The following is a 23,903-nucleotide window of genomic DNA, read 5'->3' on the forward strand; positions in this document are numbered from 1 at the left end:
AAAGCAACCTATGTTATGGCGTTGCTGTGGCACCATTTGTGGGTGGGGAGGGGTTAGCAGATATGTGCACATACTAGAAGCCAACACCGATGGGCAACAAACAAAGGTACAAGTGAAGTCAGTTAATATTTATTTAGAGCAGCGGTGGCAAAGGGTCACCTAACAGTTTAAAAACTGTAAGACCTTTGTGGGTTTCGATGTATTCGTGGTTGGAAACCTAATGCAGTCAGTGGTGGAGTGGATGAGTGCTGGATAGAAATGTTTACGAACTTAGTGAATTGAAAATAATGGCGACGTGGGACTTTCACTGAAAGTGGAATTATACCTACATACACAAACAGTGGGAAAGGTCACATTGTAAAATAATGAATGAGGGTCCATATGTGATGAAATACTGGGGTAAAAATTCATGAACTGAGTAGCAGACTACTGAGGTGTACATCCGAAATTCATTAGTCGCTGTGATGAGCATATTTTTAAGACGGTAAAGAGACCAAACGCATTTCTATATTAGAACTGCTAATTAAAGTGGCTCGTTAAATCATATTTTTAGATTTTTAAGATGACGGATAACATTTTTTTTACGGTTAACTGAATACAAACTAAAAGTGGGCGGTGCCACGCCTACTGTCCAATTTTTAACGCGGTTCCTATAAACTCGCGCTTTAATTGTTTTTAACAGTAACGTTATATGGGGAGTGGGCGGGTTGTCATCCGATTTCACCCATTTTCACACTGTCGATGGAGGTGCTAAAAAATTTGAATTTAGTGAATATTAGCTAACTCATTTGGTTTTAGATGATACAAACAACCGTTAGGAGAACAAAACTATTATACTCTGTAGCAACATGATGTGAGAGTATAACAAAATAACAGCGTTACAGTCATTTCAATCGGCTATACTCAGCAAACATGTGACGTATCTTGATACATTCTTCATTGCTTTAAATTTAACGTAAAACAAGAAAAAAGTTAATTTCGATTGCATCGAAGCTAGAATACCCTTAACGCATAGAAAAATTTCCATGCAAGAACTTGATTTTGATCGATCAGTCTGTAGGCTGCTATATAATATCATGGTCTAATCTGAACAATTTATTCAGATATTGTAGCAATGTTTTGGGTATCAACCATATTTCGTTATTGTAGGAATGCTTTCAATATAATCTGGACCAAACAGACTGGCTAATAGAAAGCCACCCGATAATTAATTTTCGTCATTTTGATCAATTTTAAGTACATAATTCTGCAGCTTTTTAAATCGCAAAGAAGAATTTCGACCATTTTGCTACTTTATTGCCATTCAGTTGATTGGATAATAAATTTAAAAAAGGTGAACTCAGTGTTAAATATGACGAGAGCATTTCTTGCATTCGTTAACTTATCACCAACGAGACACGTAGTCTTTGAGTTTCAATTTGTAATATAAATGTACACTGCAACATACATATATGCCCTCAATTAGGTGCGGTTCGTTTAACTCATTATTATTGTCTCTTAAAAATTGCCTATCTACTTGGTAGAAATGAATTACTTATCGCAATTGTTTATTACTGCGCTGATGTATACCTGAATAATGAGCCAAAATGAGTAGCACATCAGTGGAAAATCGTTTGCTCAGCGCACACTCATGCATTTATTGGATTTCAGCAAAAAACACCGTATAAAACCAATAAAATTCAAGCATATGTGCATAGGTATGTGGCAAGTAAGTATGTATGTGTGCAACGGCCGCACTTGTTGAAGGAAGCTCACCGTCAAGTCATGGTGTAATGAATAAGCTGCGAGTAATTGGCAACAAAAACAACATTTAATTGGATATCACATTTTCGTGGGCACACGTCGTCATGTATTACATAACAAGCGCTTACAACACGAAACTTTCACATATAAAATTACGTATACGTCACGTCGTCGATGCAATTAAATTTTCTACAGCTGCGCAATTTAAATCAACCATTACACTCCGCATCATTAAACCGTTATCAACAAAGATGCTGGCATACCGTGCCACTGTGGCATATATATACATAGTATAGACATATGTAAGTATGTACATGAGTCTATGTGAGCAGCACTCACCTGCCACCCACACAGACAACGAACTACGTGCACAGGTCACACAACCAGCCATAGCTATTCTCACTTTGTTCTAGTTGAAAACTCATTATTTGCCTTCCCTCATACCTTCTTCTTCTTCTTCTTTTTCTTCTCGGTTTTATGTGTTGCGCTACTGCACACTCATTCATCGACAGGTGGAAATCGAAGGTCTCACAGGCGACATTAAATTTAACGACGACGGTCGGAGGGTGAACTACACGCTGCACGTTGTCGAAATGACTGTCAACAGCGCCATGGTGAAAGTGGCTGAATGGAGTGATGATGCTGGCCTTCAACCGCTCTCAGCCAAGTATGTGCGTCTACGGCCACATGTAGAAATCGAAAAGAATCGCACATACATCGTTACCACATTGCTCGAGGAGCCGTACATGATGTTGAAGCGCCCCGGCATTGGTGAGCAATTGGATGGCAATGACCGCTTTGAGGGTTACTGCAAGGACTTAGCTGATTTATTGGCCAAGAAGTTGGGCATCAATTGTGAGTATTCAAGTGTATTTGGCGATGCATGAAAAGTGCATACGTTTGCAGTGATTTATGTGTACACCCACACACGTGATTGTGTGCTTTATAATAGATTTGCAATCAAAATTTTATTGACTCACTTACCAGGAGTATTGCGTTCAAGTTAAGAAACATAAATATTTCCATTGTGCTGACGATAAGTTCCATGTTCATTTCATTCTATAAAAGCTTAACTACATTCACTTTATGGCATTCGAAAGCCAGCTTTAGGAAAATATAATTGTCGGAAAAAATGAGGGCTATTCAAAAGCAAATTCAGCTCTGAAATTGTTGGCGGTTAAAGATTTTAATAAGTAAAATTTTCTAAAGAATACACTTGCTGCCAGAAGAGCGTCTATCTTCAATATACTTGTATACTATATCATACCTTATAACACAGATACATAAACGAATTGGTTTAGCATAGGCCTCTGCTTCTAGCATAAAAATCAATGACCAAGCATATTTTTCTTGTTGTTGGGGAACACAACGAAGTCAGTCGATAAGTTGTGGTTAATCAAAAATCGAAATAGCCGATTTACGAGTATGTACAACACAATAAATCAATATATTTTATCTGTCAAGAACAGGAGATTACGGTTGTATAATACATTCGGTCATTCTCCACATTTTAGTCCACCCTTTTAAGCACTTTCAAAAGAACAGATGTTCCTGAAATCATAATAGTAGAGTCAGAATTTTCTTTGGTGCACTATTAGTTATAAAAAAAAAAAATATTATAATTATATTATATATTAGTATACAAGTATATGCAGCCGCTTTTCGGCAGCCACTATATTTACTGCCATTCTGCTTCTGAGAACGTCTGACGTAATGCGATGTGATCGCGCTTGACAACGAAAACAATTTTGAAATTATATAATCCTTCAGAATTTCAAAAGTTTATTAACCTTCATTACATAAAGCTTTTATATCCAGACGCTTATATGTTAGCCACTTTTCAATTACCAAAAACCTGTGGTACAAATATGGATACAAAAGTAACTCCATTAGAAGATGTAATCATGTACTATATATTTCCTCTTTGCCATTACAGATAAGTAAAGAATGCTTTGAGTAATGGCAATATTAAACTACGGGGTCTTGATTTTGTTATTATAAGTATTTTTTTAATTATATCCTAATGCTGTAATAAATATTTCGTCTATTTTGCTATTCGAGTTTTCATATTTCTGCTTGTGTTATTCTTTCTCTCTTCTTGCTTGTCATCATTTACCGCCGATTCGACATTACCCCGTATATGCAGATGAATTACGACTGGTCAAGGATGGTACGTACGGTTCAGAGAATCCCACAGTCCGCGGCGGCTGGGATGGCATGGTCGGTGAACTGGTACGGCGGGTAAGTAAACAAGCGTGTGCGCTCGTGTTCGCTGTCATATTGGTTGCACACGAATTTATTCCAATTGCATGAACACTTTTGTTCCGCAACGCATTGAAAATATTTTCTTTATATTTCTCTTTCTCTTTCCAATCTTCGTTCACGTATGCTGCTGTCGCCCATCGCACAACGCTTTTTAAACGTCGACTGGTGCCTTTATATCTCGGTAACGATTATCTTTTGCCATCGTTGGACGATTTTATTGCATACCGAATTTCGCGACGCGCCTACGACCGCAAACAAAAAACACCCAAACGAAATAAAACGGCTCCATTGATGTGCCTACCATTGGCGTGGCATTTTATTGCGTATATTTGGCCACACAGGAAGCGGATATTGCAATCGCTGCCATGACCATTACCGCCGAACGGGAGCGCGTCATCGATTTCAGCAAGCCATTCATGTCGTTGGGCATTTCAATAATGATTAAGAAACCGGTGAAGCAAACGCCTGGTGTATTCAGTTTCATGGATCCATTATCCCAGGAAATTTGGGTGAGTACATGAGTGTTGGTCTTAATTTTGCAACTATAACTGGTAGGGTTGCATTATTGCCGAAAACTTATAATGATTTGGAATATTCATTTCCAGGTAGTCTAAAAATAAAATTTAGTTATAGTAAAGCTTAATATACAAGTATATTGACAATAGCGCATTTAGCTGAGATTTAGAATAACTTTCCCCAAATTTGGGATTAAAATGGGTATGTAGGTATATAAAAAGAAAGGTTCTGTAGATTAAGAAAATATATAATATACATTTAGTTGCCGCTGACTTAAAGTTTTTGAGATATTTGCGTTTAAATTTTAAAAATTCAACTAATTAAAGTGCGTGTTCCCTTGATTTATATTGAATCTTGCACTTATATTTTTAACTTTTATATCCACTAATACTTCACTAGTTGGTTTCTGCACATTTGTTTTGTGTTAAATAGTGCAAAACTAACTTTAATATAATATTTAACTTTGGTTCAAGTCCATTTATTCATATAATAACAAAATGGTTGCATGCAAACAAAAAATTGCCGTTACCATATTTTGCAAACGAATGAAAATATATAACAAAGAAGGATTATACATACCGTCAGTATAAAATTCAAAACTCCTTCAAATCCTCCTCTTTCTAAATCCCGGTGTTGGACCAACCAGGATTATTTCATTGAAGCGCGGTCGAAGGCTGCCAATGCGGACATGAATTCCACGCGAAAAACTAATAATGTGTTACTTATTTCCTGCATTGGGGTATCATCTGTTTTTTTTTATTTCTATGGGTTCATTTGTAAAATATGTAGATAAGGTAACACTGACAAACACTCCAACAAATAGGAATGCAACCCTTTTGTTTTTGTGTAAATCAAAAGAATTAAACAAAAGTTAAATATTGAATTAAAGTTATCTTTGCACCATTTAATATTAAATAAATGTGTAGAAACAAATTAATGAAGTGTTAGCGGCTATAAAATAAAAAATATAAGTGTAAAAGTCAATAAAAATCGAAAACTAAATGTATATATTTTCTTCATCTGAAGAGCCTCCTCTGTCCGTACATACCTATTTTAACCCCGAATTTGGAGGATTCTATACTAAAATTTACCCGCGCAGTTCTTTATTTTTATGAACTAACAATGAGCTCCAACAGGCGTCCTCTTTTCTCTTTAGTGAAACTGATATATTCGTGTTTATTTTTACACCTACAAAAAGCATATTCCATCAACGAGTATGTTAAATCAAATACTTACACCAATCAACCATCAACGGTCGAGGAGCCCGAAAACAACATTCAGTGCACTATAGCCGAAATGCTGTAGCACTACATCAAAAATTTGCGTAAACGTTAAAATGTTAATGTTGTTGTTGCAGCGGAAGAATTCTGCCGAGTTGACAGTCCTTGGCCGGATAAAAATTTGGGTCCGTTCCGGCTATGTAGACCCGACTGTCGTGGCAACAAATTTTAAGCATAATAAAAAACAAAATAGTTTACAAACAATATTCCACCACAATTTCAAAATAGTTGGGCAATTCACAATGTTTATGTCCCAAGAAGCTGGTTATACCCTGAACATGTATATGAGCCAAAAAGTTGCTCATTTGTCGGAACGGCCGATATCGGACCACTATAGCATATAGCTGCAATACAAATTAAACCATCGGAATCAAGTTCTTGTACGGAGCCTTTGTATTTGTGAAGGATATTATAGCTTCGGTGCAACTGATGCTAACGTTTTTACTTGTTTTATTTGTCACTTAACTGAAAATAAACTTAAGAAAAGTAAATAGACTTATTAATATGGATACTTGCATCTTTTCCAATTAACGAAGGGCAGTTTTAAGCTGTCAAAACAAAATAAGAATCATAAGCAGGAGCATACATTTATATATATAATAATAAGAATATAACAGGTCTATAGATATTTTCGTGCATTTTTTTTCCAAATGCAACAGAAGGCAAGGTCTGAGCTTCAAGACGAGTGAGGCAATATTTTCCGACCGCCGTTTTCCAAATGGTTTTTAACCGAATGCAATACTGACAAGTAAAATCGTGTTTCATCTTCACTTAACTTCAATTTATATGGCTACAATTTTTCTTGTATTTTATGTGCGTATCCGGTTGCTTTTAAACGTTATTACAATTACGTTATGACAATGTTTGACAATAATCTTAATTGATTAATGCTTTCAGTTTGTCATCGTTAAACTTTTTTGGCCGCCCAGGACGTACTTCCTCTTTCGAACTAAAACCACCACTTTTAAATTGTGTAAACCACTTTTGTGCACATTCTTTTAGCTAGAGCATATTTGCGATTCCATGACTTTCAGTGGAGGTTTTCTTCATATTAATATAATGATCCACAAAAACACCTTTTCAGCACAATGTTCAATTTATTTGGCGAATCACACAAAGTGAGCAACACATTATTTATTAATTTCTACATACAGTGGTTCATAATAGTAAAATGCAGAAGTAAATAATAAAAAATAAATATTAAGAAACATATTTTGCATTTATTTAGTAGAGATATAAGACCCGTTAATACCTTCCAAGAATTTTAACATGAATTTCTATAAATTTTCAACAGAATTGTTATGTTATTTTTATCTATTATCGTAGAAAAACTTCTTTTATGTCAGCTTTTAATGAAATATAATGCTATTGAACTTTATTCTCATGGAAACACTAAAGATTTTCCATAAGATGTAGGTCAGCGGCTTAGTAGGGTGTTAAGTGTTGTTTGCAATTTAAGAGTATCCTGAGCTTAACTTTGCCTGCCAGATGTTTTGGTCGTTAACGTCCTGAAATAAATTCATTCAAATATTGAATGCGTAAAAGCTTTGACATGTGTATATGATACGCAGTAGTGCACACTTCCGTGAGCGACTGTATTTGAGATTCTGATAATCATTTTTTCTTCATCTGTTCCACGCATATTTTAACAATAGTATAAAATCCATAAATAAATCTTTAATATTTAACAGATTTGCATATATCATAATAAGCAAGAACAATGTGCCAAGCTTTCTAAATCACGCTATGCATTTTTTCGCTCGTAATAAACGCTTACTCTCGCAATTCATTTTGTCGCTGCACGGAATGATTCTTCTTTACAGCAGCCAACGTCTGTAGTCAGCCACAGTTGTTACACCCGCTGAAGCCAATTGTTTGCTGCGGGACCTTTGCGAGCACATGCATGAACTTGTTGTTATTGTTTCAATTTCCGTTGGCCCAAATCACAAACAAGTTTTGCGGAGAATTTCTCCAACATTTTTGTAAAAAATTAATGTACCATAAATTGCGCTGCATGTAAATGAGAAAACTTTGAAAAAACTTACTTCTACATGATTTGATTTCCTTTTTCGGTATTTTGGCCATTGTCGTTGGCATGTTGTTGTATGTGGCCTGTGTATGTTTGTATATGCAAACACTTGTATGGTTAAACTTTGCATTTTGTGAATTTTAAAGTTTTCCACCCCATCAACATTAAACAACGGCAAGAGCACATGGAAACAGTAGCAATCGCAGCTGCAATAACAACAACAAAAACAACAGGAAGGAAAATAACCACGGCATCGATGCTTATGGTTTGTTCGTTCCCTCATTTCGGTTATTTGGCAAGTTTTCTATTTGGCCAAAATGTAGAAAGCTTATAAAGTTTAATGCAGTAAAGCAGCGCGAAAAGTTTTGTTGTTAGAAAATTGAAGTTATATGCTAAATATGGCAAAGCGTTCGTTCAACCAGCCAGCCCCACCGGTAAGCCATTAACTGTCATAAACTACAAGGAGGCATTGAAACTCTTGCAATTTGACTTCGCCCACACTCTTCCTGTCCGACTTCTATTCAATGCTATGCCCGTATTTGTACTCTCGACTTCAACGCCAACTGCGTCTCAGTTTATTTCCTTTGCTACTTATGCAATCTAGTAGTTTAGTTTTTTTGTGTGTTTTTTTTTTTTTGGTTTTTGTGTGTTGTTTTTGTTGCTTCCAACTGAGTTCATCAAACTTTTTTGAACCCCTCAAAATAGTGACATTAGACTAAGCAAATACGCTCGAAGAAAACTGTTTGAAAAGCTTCAGCTTTGCATTGCAGCAGTGAGAAAGGATTTCTTTGTTGAGCGCAAAAACTTCGTTTGCACTCCAGTGAGTGGGCAAATTGCTGTAAAGATTTGCCAAATCTGTCTGCAAACTCAAATAGTGTTCGTAAATTTTTTTATTGCATTTCTTGCATTTCTTAGTAAGTGCGCTAAGTAATTTTGTACGAAATTAAAATGTCCCAGCAGCAGGCTGTCCTCGACTTCAACATTGCGCTGTTGCGTGGCCACTTCTGCATACTAATGAGTTGCAGCTTTGCATAGTCGAGGAGTTTCGCAGCAAAGCTGCACAGTGTTTGAGAGCAAAAAAGGCATGAAACACGAATATTAATATTTTAAGAACAAATTCCATTAGACTTAAGTTAACAGCAGGCATTTGGCCCAAAATGCAAGGCTTCTCATTTACATTATTTAACAATGGACAAGCAGAAGCTGAAATATAAGCCCCAAGGAAAAAGATAGACTCAGTATAACACTTAATCGAAAATGCTTACAATTGTCAAAGTCAATAGGACTTTCCGTAGTAACTGTACTCCACTTTTACAATGTCGATAAGGTAAAACGAGGTTAAAAATATTATAACGTAAGTAAAGACAAAATAAGTTATCGTATGTTAATTTTAACTTGTCTAAGATAATTTGAGTTAAGATAAATTGCGATAAGTTAAAATAAGATAAGGTTATATAAAATATGTGAAGTTTAGATCAGATCTATTAAGATAAGATGACTTAAGATGTAATACGATAAGACAAAGTCTGATAAGATGATAAGAAGCTATATAGACTTTTCTCTACGGCAACGAAATAATTTTGATGAAAAACTCTTAAATTATAATTGGGCTTAAAGGTTGTCAAGATCAGGTTGGGTGAGACCCATTCGCAAGAAGGACAAGAGGCACATAATGTACAGTATATAGATTTATTTTGCACCAGTTAGGTTAAAAATAAACAAGAATCTGTTGTGTGTGGATATCTGAAAAGTTGTATTACAAAACTCACTTTATTAGATGGTTACAAAGTAAATAATTTGGTGCGCTCAAAACTCATAAAAGACAGTTATTGAGAGAACAGATTTTCTTAATGTTGAAAAGCGAAAAGATATAGAAAATTAGTGAAATTTAAAATTATGCAAGATAGGAAGACAGTGGTGATTTGATATGCTGAGTGAATGTAATAGTACAAATGTTATAAAATTTTGTAATGCTTTAAGGTGAACTTCAACGTAGGTTTCCTAATGGACAAACAATCAATTGCATTTCTATCAGGTCTAATATTTAGATTCAATTCTACTGTATTCAAAAGTCGTTCTAACTAATGTGGTAAATAGCAATTTTTTAATAGAATTTAATGATCCCTATAATTTGGGCTTTTTAATTTTTGGTCTCTTTAACGGAATGACTAAATTTGTGTAATTTATTTTGATACTAAAAACAACAACATTAAGTACTCTAATGTTTTGAAGGTTCAGAAGCATTTTATTTACTTTAGACCCATTCGATAAATTTCTGTTTGTATCGAAGATATTTCCTTAAAGCATGCGATTTATATAGTTTCGAAAATGTTTCCTTAAAGCGTACGATTTATACATTTATCTTTTTGAAATATCAGAAAAAGTGAGAAAAGTATCAATTTACAGTAAGCATTATTAAAACCTCCTTTTTGAGATCTGTCATGTAGAGAGGCCATGAAAAGATAGATATCTATTGTAGATGAGAGAGTAGATATAATTTATCAGTGAGTAATATTTGCCATTTCTCTCAAAATTTCAATCTGAAATATTTGAAGTTTTATGAGTTACTGCTACGATATTATACAGTTAACTACATTTAAGATTTATCTTTCTGGTATTAGTTTCGTTCTAAAGACTTTATAATGTGAAAATGCTTCTTTAAAGTGTTTTACTTTTCTTTTTCCACTTTTAAGATAGTTTCCTATTAGTTCATGTGATATTTATAACCTGGTCTTGTTGAATAAAAATTCTTTTTTAATCTCTGCTTCATAGCTGAGTTTAATTATGTTCTATTATGTTTTGGTAAGACCTTCTATGGAGTGAAAACTACTATACATTATTTCATTCCATTTTATGATGTTTTTATCCAAAGTTGAACTCAGAGGCCATAAAACCTGAGGACGCATTTTACTTGCTGCACAAATTAAATTACTGGAAGCTTGTATATGTGAAACGTATTAAAATTTAAGTTATAAAACCAATCTAAGTCTAACCGATACCCATTATGGTTTTACTTGTAGTTAAGTTCTCACATATAAATATCAATTTTAACAATTCTCAAGTGAAAGCACTTTATTAGTTGAAGAAATTGAAAACTAAAGTAGAACAAATTTGCTTCTGTGAAGCATCAATTAAATAAAAGAAATAAAGAAATGAAATTGGCAAACATATAAAAGAAAAGAGAAACCATATGAATTGGAGTGCTAAAACCTTAATAAACTCTATGTACGAACACATGAAGGTATTAAAATTTTAAGTGCCATTTGAAATGTGTGGCATAAAGAACTTGCTGCCATAAATTTTCATTACAATTGCAAACACACCAAATTACTCATACGAGAAGTAGTAATCCAGATAGCCATAACCAAAAACGAATGAACACACACACATGGCATGCTTTTAGGAGCATAGCAAACTTTTTCATCCTAGGCATGAGCAATTCGCACGTCGCGCCAATATAGCAGTATATTTACATATCTATATATGTATGTATATATGTCTGTTTAGCAGTTTGTAGATATATGCAAGCATATAAAATTTTACCATTTTTCGCTAACTCCACTTTATAATTTAACTCATATGTATGCCATTGCACGTGGCGATATGTGAGTGTTGGCTTAAATGTGTGCATGAGTTAAAAAATGAGGCCAAAGTATTTCGAATTGCATTAGTAAAATTAAATTGTTAGCTTGATAGCAGGCGAATTAGAAACACACTCGCGGCTGCCATATGTGCGCATAGTAAACGCGCACACTAATATTGGAACACATTTTATTTGCAACTGAAAAAAAGTAAAACAAAATAAAATAATTTGATTACGTGCACTTGTGTGTGTGCAGTAAACTAGAACATTTTAGCGCAATAACGCAAATTAAGTCTCATTTCCAAGTGCAAATTTAAATGTTTAAAGTAGCTAAGTATGACTACAAATGGGGAATGTATACATACTTTCGTGCTCGACTGTTGATAATTGTAACCAGCAGAGTATTGACACAACAGCACACTTATAAAAATACACAAATGAATACATATATATTCATAGATGTAGCTATGCATTTTTTTTTTGTTGTTAAGCATGTTGCACGTCGCAATCACAACTCATGGGATTTTCTACACAAAGACACAGGCTCAACGCCTAAAAATGCGCAACGACAGATTACACGCTTTCAGGCTAATCGCAGTTGCCAAACTGAGATTATAGAAAATTTTTGCTACTTTGTTTTTGTTATTTCACGTATTTTACGTTATTGCTTGTACAAATGCTGACGTGTGGTTGTTGCTCACTCATGACCTCGTAAAAGGTGAAAAGTTTGCCTGTCAGACTAGGCAAAATTAAAAGCCACCAAAATACTGTTGGCAGATTACACGCACATTAATGCAGCAATGTAAATATCCCAACTCTGTTCTCACATGCTAGTACACATACGTACCTACGCACAGTGGAAGAAATGGCATAAATTTTCAAATCTCGCGAAATTGCTTTGTGTGTTTGATAACTAACAAATCAATGGACTATTTTTCTGTTTTTTTTATGTTTTGCCCTCAATATTCGCCCACCTGCGAGCTTTCAAACTTATCTTGCATACATACATATATATGTTTCAGCAAGTGCACTAATTATTTCCGCGCTCTTTTACAGTACAAAGTTTGTTCACAAAAAACAAATTTATTTTTATAATTTTTTATTTGGCTTAGTGGTTTAATTGAAATTATTAGGCACGTATTACATTTAAAAAATTTGTTTGTGATCTATGCTTATACGTTTTAGTGCTTAAACGCAGTTTTGGCACTTGAAAATCATGTGTTTTCAAATGTGATTGAACTCTCAAAATTTAACGAAGAGCAATGCCGACAAATTCAAAAGCAATCAAAAATTTTTTAGTAAATTGGTGGACATGTGTAAAACAAGTCGCAGGATTATGACATGGTTTGAAGAGCGAAATAAGAAATGGTTAGACGGAGATCTAATTTTCCCTGAAGCAGCCATTGGTCAACTTAAACACAAATATTTTCAGAGTGTGCAACTAAGACTCTAAGAAAAAGAATGTCATCTGTCATTGTGAAAACCCCGTACGAAGAGTTAATGGTAGCAGTACACGTAAGTCTTTACAAGGCTGGAAAAAGGAATGCTTCGCAAGTTGTTTCAATGTTGATCTCAGAATCTGCAATAGCTTCAAAAACGAGAAAATATTCAGATGTTTAGAAATCTTAGGCTCCCTTTGCAGATGGAGATATTTATCCGTGCTTCGTTGTTTAGGTTGAAAGTAAAAGCGAGTGTTAACCTAATGACAGACGCGTAACTGAATGCTCAAATGAAGTCATTTTGTAAGATGTTGTTGACCACACTGTTGCACGTACTCGTACAACAAAGGGCTAGCGGTAGCCACTCTACTTGCCGATAATGCTTTAGTGTTCCTGAAACTGTAACATTTGTTTGCTGGAACGAAGAATTAGTAAAAGTAACAAATGTTAGTTACTTTCTTATATTGTTCATATGATTTGTTTGTATCAAAAAATATAGAAAAACATTTCAGAAAAATAAGAAAAATATCGAAATTAATTGACAGAGTATTTATTAATAATAATTAATTTTATAAATAATATTACATCTTGTTATTTTTTTCGAAGTTTTTAAAGTGCCGCCGAATTGGCCACTTCTCCCACTGTGCTACGGTTTTAAACGCTATACATACAGCACATACCTACATACTTATAACGTTCAAACCAGGGGTATGACCATGAGATTTCACAATAAAATATAAAAAAATGTTCAAATAAATTATTATTTATTTAATTATTATATTAAAATATTAATATGGTTATTTATTACAAAAATATTAATTAATTTTTATAAAGGAGTAATGTTATTATGTTTTTATAGTTGATACAAGAGGAAAGGCTAGGGCTTGCTGCTAAAAATTGTAGTCATTTTTGGGGATTTTCGTCAATAATTTATGCTTTTAATTCTTATCGCTTTTATTGTCATATTATTATTAATTATTGTATTATTTTTTCACTGGAACAGTGTGTACACATTTCTTAAATCATTCCATTTAAAGTTGAAAATCAATTTTTTTCTTAAGTTTTACCTAGAATTTTTGTTACATTTTAAATTAAGTTATTACATTAAACTCACAATTTTTTGCATATACTAAATGTTATTTATTTTTTTGTAAGATTTTTACAACCAAAGTCCAACCCCCTTAATCCTCCACGCTTATTTAAACAAGGAATGAATACAAACTCATGCGCACACAGTATTCCTTTGCATGTATGTATTAATGTGTGAAAAGCTTTGCATTAAATTAAAATCCTTACACAAACAAGTGCGCCCATGCAGAGTCATGCAAATGCATATATACCTAAAAGTAGAACATACATATAAACACTCGCGTTAGTTTGCATACAAGAATTTACAGGCAGGCAAGCTTGCACACACTTGCCGCCGTGTGGCTCTGTTCATTTCCAAAGTTTCGCAGATGCCAAAAGTTGTGAAGCTAATAAAAAGTGTGTCGCTTTAATAATAACGAAAATCAAATGACAGCAAAGCTAACAAGTTAAGAGAGAGTGAAAGTGAAATACGTAATCAGTTAAGAAAAGGAATTTAGGTTGTTCGTCACAAATCAAATTAGGCCTCAGCCTCGAGCAAAGGAAGCAAGCGCAGTGGAACAGAATTAAACCGAAAGCTAAATTAAATATTTTATTCTGTAACAAATTGTCAGTGGAACTGCTTACACAGTAATGAAGTGGGAGTATTTGTTTGAAAGCTGCAGGTTTTCGTTCTTAATATCAGGAAGATCGTTGTAAAGAAAATTATAGTTTTCTGAAAATTTAATTTTTGTATTCAATATTGTTGCTGGGAATATATTTATAAAGGGGCAAATCGAGTGTGAATTTTTTAAATAAGGTATTTGTACCCTGACCAGATTATGTTAAGTACAATATCCTCTAGAGGAGAGTGAGGTCCTCTTTTTTAGCGCCCGTCTAAGCTCGCATGAGATTAAATAAATATTTAATAATGTCGAACTAGAAATGCCCCTAAAAAGGAGTAATACAACTTTAAGATATAATTGTCGCAGATTGTCTATTTGGGCAGAGACAATTCGCTGGAAGCCATATCAAAAAAATATGAAGAATTAGGAATCGGTCGAAACCCAGGTCATATAAATTTCCAGCGTATGCAATATCTTAATATATATTCTTTAAATTGGAAATTCCTCAATAAAAACTGCTTTAAAATTATACCACAATTGTAAAATAAAACTGGTTTCCTTTGAGGAAAATATATATTATAACATGCACATCTCTAAATATAGGCAGCAATTGATTGAATAATCCTTCGTTTCGGATACGGCTCATCGTCTCACATCCATTCGAATAGCCGTCGATAAATTTTATAGTGAATTGATTAGGAGATGTTTTTTTCCATTGTCAGATATTGACGAGAAATTATGGCCTTGTAACGAGTGAATAAGTCCAAAAACTGCTCATTATCATAAATTATTTGTTCTTTTGGTCAATGGTGCGCTTAGTCTTCTCGGCTAGCGCTTTTCGATCTCCTTCACTATTCGTTTGGTGGTCATTTCGCATGAAGGAATTTTGTGAATCAGCTAAGAATGGATAATTTTTCTAGCACGAAACTCTTAAAACGTGTAGCTCTCATAATACTGCCAATGCTAGCTGTAGCTGCGATTTTTTTATTCAATAATTTTATTGAGGTTTACTGTAGTTATAATATTATAAAACCATTCACTTGGAGAGCATTAACTCTACCATTATTTTGCTATATGAAATACAATATTTCTAGCATTGGCAGAAGGTTCTTTAGGTGACTAAAAGATCGAATTAGCGTATTCATCTGACTATATATGCTGATTGTGCTCAGAAATACCTTCTGAAAACTTAAATATGTTTAGTTTCCATAAGTTTCGATGTCGGTTTTTGTTTTCATTGATCGAAATCGAATACTTACGATTGCCGTCGATCTCCGTATGCGAGGTAAAGTCATCCCACACGATATATACATACTTGTATATGTTATATTTATATATTATTGGACTGTAAATTGTTTGGTAAACCAAAACAAAAGCCATATTAGTTGATAATACATACAAAATAGAAATCATATTGAAGAAAGGTACATACATATATGTAAGCAATTGATACTCTTCTAAATTTCTTCGCAAACACAGGTCTGTTCTCAATTGACCCTGTGTACAATAGGTTACTTTAGAAATTATGGAATACATGATTATAATAATAAATAATAAATTATTTATTTAAATATATTCGGTGTAATAAGACTAAATGAAAAGGATGAATATTTAAAATATTCAATTCAAGTTCAAATGAAGAAAAAATATAGTTTGTAAAAGGGACTCATGAAATTAAATTCATATACATATGTACTATTTATATTTGGATTTCAATTACAAAGAAGTTTTATAGGATTTAACTTCAAATATTATTAGCATATTTCCCTTAAGGCTTTAAAGATATACAACTTCTTCTAAACATTTTGTAAATGACTAGCGTAAATCGTAAATACAAAAAGTAAGGTGGAATTTTGATGTAAAACTCTCGGGCATCAGAAGCTTCTGTTTGTCAAAAGGTCTATTGTATTATCTACGAGTTAAATGTGTTTCTAGAAACAACCAAAAGTGAATTTTTCGATTTATACAATAGTTGATTTTGTTGAGGAAGGTGCTTGCATCAAATTTTGTTTGCGAAACAAATATTTTGTGCGGACATGTTGAAAATATAGCGGAAGGCTTTTGGTAATTAAATTAAGACGTTTATACCTAAGTGGTGCAACGAGTTCAAAGCGGGCCGCGATTGCGTTAACGACGAACCATACTCTAAACGACCATCAACCTCTGCCGACGAGGCCTACGTCCAAAAGAGGCCTACGTAAAAAATAAGATCTTCGATTGACAATTAGAGACCTACTTGATAGTTTTGGACCATTTGGCTCAGCACAAACCATTTTGAAACAATTTTTTTGTCTCAAACGCGACAAGTCTAGATTGGTCTCAAAACCACAATAATGCACCACCACATTGATTTTTCGCGACTTGTTTGCCTAAAATTGGACTCATATCGTTCTGTAACCAACGTATTCGCCTGACTTGGCTCGTGTGATGTCTGGCTATTCAGCAAACCAATTCGGAGACGCATTTTTATCGTTCGAGGACTAATTTAAAAGAGACGAAATTGATTAAGAAGAATAAATAAGGAATTTACATATTATAAACAAAATCACCTTACCTCTTGATCACAGTAGTACTTATGTAATTTTTTTTTTTAAATTTTCAGTTTTTTGTTTGCCACTATTTACACAGCCGCTTAGCACTCAGCCACCATTACAAGAACTGGAAAACTATTTTTGAGTATTGTAGCTTTTTACTTGTATACTTATATTCTTGAAAGCCGCTTTCTGAAATATTATTTGCATAAAATATAAGACTTTAGCAACGAAAACTGCATTTTTTCTCTTTTCACGCTATTACCTGTTTCCTCGTCGCTGCTTCCTGTCTCTTTTCTGCCATGTGTTTCAACAGATGAGTGTCATTTTCAGCTACATTGGAGTAAGCATCGTACTGTTCTTTGTTTCCCGCTTCTCACCGTACGAGTGGCGCATTGTGCAGTATCAGGCAGGTAAGTGGTGCATAATATTCGTAAACGGACTTGTCAAAAATTTAAATAGTGTACAATAGACGCGAAAACCATATTGAAGACAGAAACAAAATATATAAAAAACACGCATACAAAATCAGAAGGAAAACTTAAAAATAACATTTGAAGAAATTTTCTGATTTTCTGATTTTTTTTTTTAAGCTTTGCTAAACACTTTTCTGAACTCAAACAGTCGAAAAACTGTAAATGTAAATACTCTTTTACCGAACACTAAATTAATTAAAATCCTAAAATTTTAATATTCCCTATAATAAGCTTAATACTTCACTTAAATTTCCCAAAATTCATTTAATACACCCACTTTTACCGTTTGCCAATCAATTCCTCTTTCAAGCTGTCCTTTGATTTTACCGCACCAGAGCACTCAAAGTGCTCCTAGCAGCATGTTCACACACATACATATATGTTATATATGTGCTGTCAATTCGATTGGCAATTTAGTAGCAATCCTGGCCACAAATCACAAATCCTTTCAATTAGGATGCGTTCATTTAATTCACTCGTTCTAATCTTGCTCCACATCAAAGTCACAAATTACAGTGACATGCCACGTTGGGTGGCGGACAGTCAAGGAGTCATTGAAATTGTAACATTACCAACACATGTATAACATATATATGTATATGTGTATGTGTACAAACCTCTCGTCATGCAAATATCAACGAGTTGCCTAACTTCCATAATAGTTCCATGTTACTGTGGGACCGAAAGCTACAGCAGCACAACTGCACATCTATTAGACGACGGCTGCGCCTTAATTTAATTGCTAAAAGCTTGTGCATATTCATGTGAAAGTCTGTGTGTTCATATGTGTAGAGACGAATTTCAACGTCAAACATATAAAAATAGCCAACCAAAATAACTATGCTGCTAACGGAATTTCGGAATAACGGAATTCGACACATAGCTGCACATATTCATATGTGTATTTGGTGTAGCAGCAAGGCGACAGCCTCTGCATTCACTCAACAGCCGCATCCGTCACAAATAATATGTGTACATATGTACAAATAGGTCCTCTAGGAAAGCTCACTGTTTATGGTCGGCATATTTAAAAAATTATTAATATTAAATTACTTCTCGATAGTTATGTTTCGTTTCATTTCTATAGACAAGTTTCTTGCAATCTTTAGTTTGTTGATGAGTTTCCCGTTAAAGAGTTAAGAAGGCATGGAATGAGCAAAAAAGCTTCGATATCAATACACAGTTTAGTTATGAGCTCCACTGTTGTCCGGATTATGTTAAAAACTGCGGTCTTCTATTCACCAGACGTTGGAGAGTAGGAAATCGAAGAAATTATACCTATCAAACAAACGACAACGCTTGCGCTTACCACATATGTTCTCTAATGTGTGAGCATTTACTTGTATGTTACGGCCTCACCTTTTACTTTTCGCGAGAAAAAAAATTTAGTAATCTCTTAATTTTGAGATTAAAGTTTTCTATAAAAAAGTCAAGTATTTCTTTGAGGTAATGTGTTAAGTGAAGAAATACATGCTTGGCGTAGTCTTTTAAACTCGGCTAATGTTCTTTAACTTATTGGGAAAGAAAAATATAAACCAACCAGCCTTTGTTCTGCATTAATTTCTTGCTCATATTATTTTAATTGGCTGTAAATTTCTCGCAAAACTGAATCCAAAGAGTGTCTGATTTAAAGATAGTCAAAATTGAGTGAACTTATCTTCTCACTTGATTTGTTGTAGAATATTAATGTCAATCATTCGAGTTTATTTCTGCTCGGAGGTTCTTTAGTCTTAAATCTATTTGCTCTTCAGAAACTGATAAGCCTAAAGCAAAATTGTTGTTTCAAACGATCAAAGTAGCTCAAGCTTCGAAAGTTTGACGCAAAAATACACACATGAAGCTCAACAGTAACGAAACTTGCAAGCCGACACATTCCCAACAGGACTGTGAGCCTGTGAAACGGAGGCATGTAAATATTTGTTATGTGTTTGGGGCTTAGTAGATAAAAACTAAAAGCAGAATACCAGCATGCCCCAGAGCGGCATAGCAGCCAAAAAAGAGGAAAACATCATGTGAGAGCACCCAAAAAAGAATAGCAGATAAAGAATGATGATATGAAATAAATGGTGAAAATTCCAGCAGATATAAAAGCGAAGTGAATGTGTGGCAGCCAACATTCCTTGGCACATGTGGCATTCAGCGCACGTAGGCTTCCGAGTAGACTTGGTATGTGCCATGTGCCTGGCAGCGCCTGACTTTATGCGGCATTCAAAGTGCGATATGCGGCATTCACAGGCGTCCAATTTAATAGTTGTAGACGGCCTTTTCGTTAGCACTTGCACAACTTTCGCATACATATCTACAGACACACATATGTACGAGTATAATCAATGAAGCAGACACAATGACCAAAACAGGCACACACACACACACGTAGTATAATAAACAATGTGAATGAACGCCTGTCATTTTCAAGTTGTATGCAAATATCTACAATCTACTGATAATGCCGGCATGCCCCAAACACACAGGCAGACTCAAAAACACATACAAACACATATATACATGCATTCACACATTTGTGACTCCTTTGATATATGGTATCTGTATGGCGCATAACTACATACAAAGTTGCTTTATCATTCCATCATTCTCTATTATTACTTGCCCACATCTTGTCATACTTTAGGTTTTCTCTTTTCCGGCAGATTCGCATGCACATCACGATCAAATGGCTAATCAACAGCCACCTGGCATCATTGGCGGTGTACCTGTGCCCGGTCCAATGACGGGTGCGACCAGTGCCACGGCCAGCCCGGCAAATATTGGTGTAGTCAGTACTGGTGGTGTGGCCGGAAGCGTTGGCCTCGGCTCATCCGGCAATGTAGCGGTCAACGAGTTTAGCATTTTGAATTCATTTTGGTTTGCCTTGGCCGCTTTTATGCAACAGGGCTGCGACATATCACCGCGTTCCATCTCCGGTCGCATAGTTGGCGCCGCTTGGTGGTTTTTCACGCTCATTCTAATTTCATCGTATACAGCCAATTTGGCAGCATTTCTCACCGTCGAGCGGATGGTGACACCAATCAATTCACCCGAAGACTTAGCTATGCAAACGGAAGTGCAGTATGGTACACTCTTACATGGCTCCACCTGGGACTTTTTCCGGGTAAGTACAATGCAATGCATGGTTAGACATACCAAATTTGCCTACGCATGTTATGCATGCCATCTGCATGTAGGCAACAGTTGTAGATGTCAAGGTTCATGTGTACTCTGATGACGTTGTTGAGAAACTCGACATTTCTTTTACTCGCAAGATTCGAAAATCCCAAAATCGATATATCTTGAAATTGTATGAAAAGTATTTTGGATAATATTAGCGTTTTCTAGTATTTGTTTATTAAATTTATATAAATAAGTGAGTTATAGTAATAATTAACGCATATTAAACAGATTTGCACGAATAAATACTAGATCGGTTTATATATTTTTGAAATTTTTGACAACAACAACTTTTCACTGTCACTATTTAACATCCGAGAGAATTAGTTGAAGGTTGTGATGTAGACATTACAACTTAAGTGACTTAGGATCCAATAAAAATATATCAGAAAGATATTTCACAATGCAAGAGTGTATAAGAGAAAACTGAATTCTTGAGATTTTATTACAATCAGTTTGAATATAAACAAGAACTAATGAGAAAAGAAAATACTTTTCAGGTACCGTAAAATCAAAGGAGAAAATTGATTTGATACTCAATTAGCAACGGTAGCGTTGAGAAATTAGTATTCGTAGAACATATGCTCAAACTCTTCTTTCACTCACTTTTCTTCTTTTAAATCCAATGCAATAAGGCAGCCTAGCAACGCTCCTTGCAATCAGAGCGCACTCAAGCAATAAATGTTCCGGTGCTTCCAACACATGGTCGCAGAATCAATAATTTTTCATCAACCAAGTGTTCGTTTTGTGCATGTAACATCTCAATCTGCACAGGCCAGCGTACATCGCTACAAAAAATCCAAATTACTAAGTCCTCCGAATTTTTCCTCTTTTCGGTACATTTCTGAAATAAGATGAAAAACCTCTGCAAAAATGAAATATGGTGGCCACCGCCTTTTTAGGCTTTTCTGTGCACTCCAGTATTATTTCTGAATTTAACTATCAGTAAGTATGAGTTACGCTCCTTGTAATAGTTATTTTGTGACAAATCTGCACACCTTCTTTATGGAAAGAAGCCAGCTTGAAATAGTTTCGACAAACTGCGCTAGTAAAATAAAAGCTTGATTCTAGATCTTACAATCCTACCAATTCCGTCTGCTGCTCCCGAGCTATCGCCTAACCTATTGGAAGCAACGGTATCTCCTTGCAGGTGAAGGCATGCCGTTTTTTCTTACCATATTTCCTACTGGTCATATACTCGAATTGATACGTTTAAAAATATATAAAATCTCCTCCGAAGAGGTAGTTGGTTCAAGTCATATTGTCTGATACATATGTAAACCTTTGCAGTTTGGTTAACTGTTTTCAGACAGATGTAAGGGAGATTCTCGAGACCCAAGTTACTCCAGCATAGTTGTGTTATTGTATACATATGCATATCACAATATACTTATCTTATAGATTTAAGATTTATCTGCTAGTCATTTACCCGCCATAGCAACTGTGGTAGCTTCCTTCGAGTAGTGTTGAGCCTAAAATTAAGCCTCTGTAATTTACCTTTAGTGAGAGACAAAAAATTGTTTGTGCATTTTGTCATAAGAATATAAGATTATATCAGCGATAAGATTAGTCAGCTCAGAATAGAAAGCCTTCGGTCTCCATCTTTGTAGTTTTAGACATATGTATGTTTGTATGCCTGACTATTGGAGCATACAGAACGAAATTAAATATTAACTATGTGATTAGTAGTAGAATTAGTTTAATTTGCCCTTTATATGTATAGCTCTAGCCAAAATCACATATTATTATATATTAAAATAAACAATTTTAGATGGAGGTTCTACGAACAATTTTCGTTGTGCAATAAAAAAAACTTTATTGAATGAGAGCTGTTTTTTTTAGATCATGAAAAGATACACCACAAATTTTGGTTGCAACACTTAAATTTCACTAATAAAAGTATTTGGCTAATAGTATTTTTAATTACTCTTCATTACCATAGCAGCCAACTCTTAAATTCCAAATTGCACTAAATATGGCGTGCCAAACTTTTTTAAAAATATATATATTATTCTGCTGGAAAAAGGACTTGTGCAAAATTTCACATCGATATCTGGAAAACTGCGGGACTAGTTCGCTATATATAATATATTGTACTATGCAGATAGACGGACATTCCGACTGACATTGCTAAATCGACTCAGCTCGTCACACTGATCATTTACATTTACTTATATTAGAGAGTCTCCGACGTTTTCTTTTGCGTATTCTAAACTTCATGATAAACGTAGCATAAAAACGTATATATAATGTGCAAATCATATAGAAATCACAACCTATATCAATCTTTATTGGCTGAACCTTTTGTTAAACACTTCTTACTGATTTATTTCAACAACTTTAACATTTCAAAATTGAACACTCATTTAATCTCTGCGTTAGAATTTGGTGAAAACAAGAGACTAATATTATTCAATAATAGACACTATAATTTAAAACAACTGAGTCTTTACACGTCTTAATCTGAATCCAGAATTATAAAACAGATTCCGTATAATGCCATTCAAATGAATAATTCCCCATCCAAGATCAAAACTCGCCAAAGTATCAGAATCTGTAATAATCTTTTCCGCCAAAAGCAGCATATCAACTTTCTATTGGGTTAACAGGATTTCAATGTAGATGGTCTCTATTTTATCAAAATAGACAGTTGGACAATAAGTAGGGAAGAGCTAAATTCGGTTGCCACTGAACATTTCATACTCTCTCAACTTGCAAGGATCAAAGCCTGGGAAAACCTTCAGGTGTTGACGAAACTTTATATTAAGGAAAGTACCACCATGATTTCGTCCATGTAAGGCAAGAAAAAGAGATTATTTCTGAACTTCATTAATATTTCTTACATATTGGCCGATAGATGCGGTATAACTAAAGCGGTTGCTCGAAAATATTTATTTTAGGTATATGGGGACTAAGAAAATTGTTCAGCTCTTTTTGACACAAGTTATATTTCGATTTTGACAATTTTTGAACGTAAGATGACATACCTTCAGGACACTAATTGTGCAAAGTTTTATTCTGATAACTTCATTGATATTTGATTTGTATACTGTAAAGTGATAGAATCAGATGGAATTTAAAAGTTTGTTATAAGGAAAGTAGGCGTGGTTGTCATCCGATCTCGACCATTTTGACAATGCCTATTTAGTTAATCTTACTCACCGAATTTGGCTGAAATCGGTCAA

General features: G+C 34.5%; 1 protein-coding gene across 2 annotated transcripts in view; it reads left to right on the forward strand.

Annotated features, from left to right (window-relative positions):
- Positions 1-23,903, forward strand: part of LOC106623625 (Glutamate receptor IB) — a 103,242-nt gene that overhangs the window by 63,312 nt on the left and 16,027 nt on the right. For both annotated transcript variants that reach the window (XM_036362452.2, XM_036362461.2), the window contains exons 9-13: positions 2,256-2,598; positions 3,890-3,984; positions 4,350-4,517; positions 17,394-17,490; positions 20,202-20,662. In XM_036362452.2, the coding sequence (XP_036218345.1) occupies positions 2,256-2,598; positions 3,890-3,984; positions 4,350-4,517; positions 17,394-17,490; positions 20,202-20,662 (1,164 nt within the window). The remainder of the gene's footprint in view (positions 1-2,255; positions 2,599-3,889; positions 3,985-4,349; positions 4,518-17,393; positions 17,491-20,201; positions 20,663-23,903) is intronic.

Source organism: Bactrocera oleae, chromosome 6 (genome assembly GCF_042242935.1).
Source record: "Bactrocera oleae isolate idBacOlea1 chromosome 6, idBacOlea1, whole genome shotgun sequence".
NCBI classification, from domain to species: domain Eukaryota; kingdom Metazoa; phylum Arthropoda; class Insecta; order Diptera; family Tephritidae; genus Bactrocera; species Bactrocera oleae.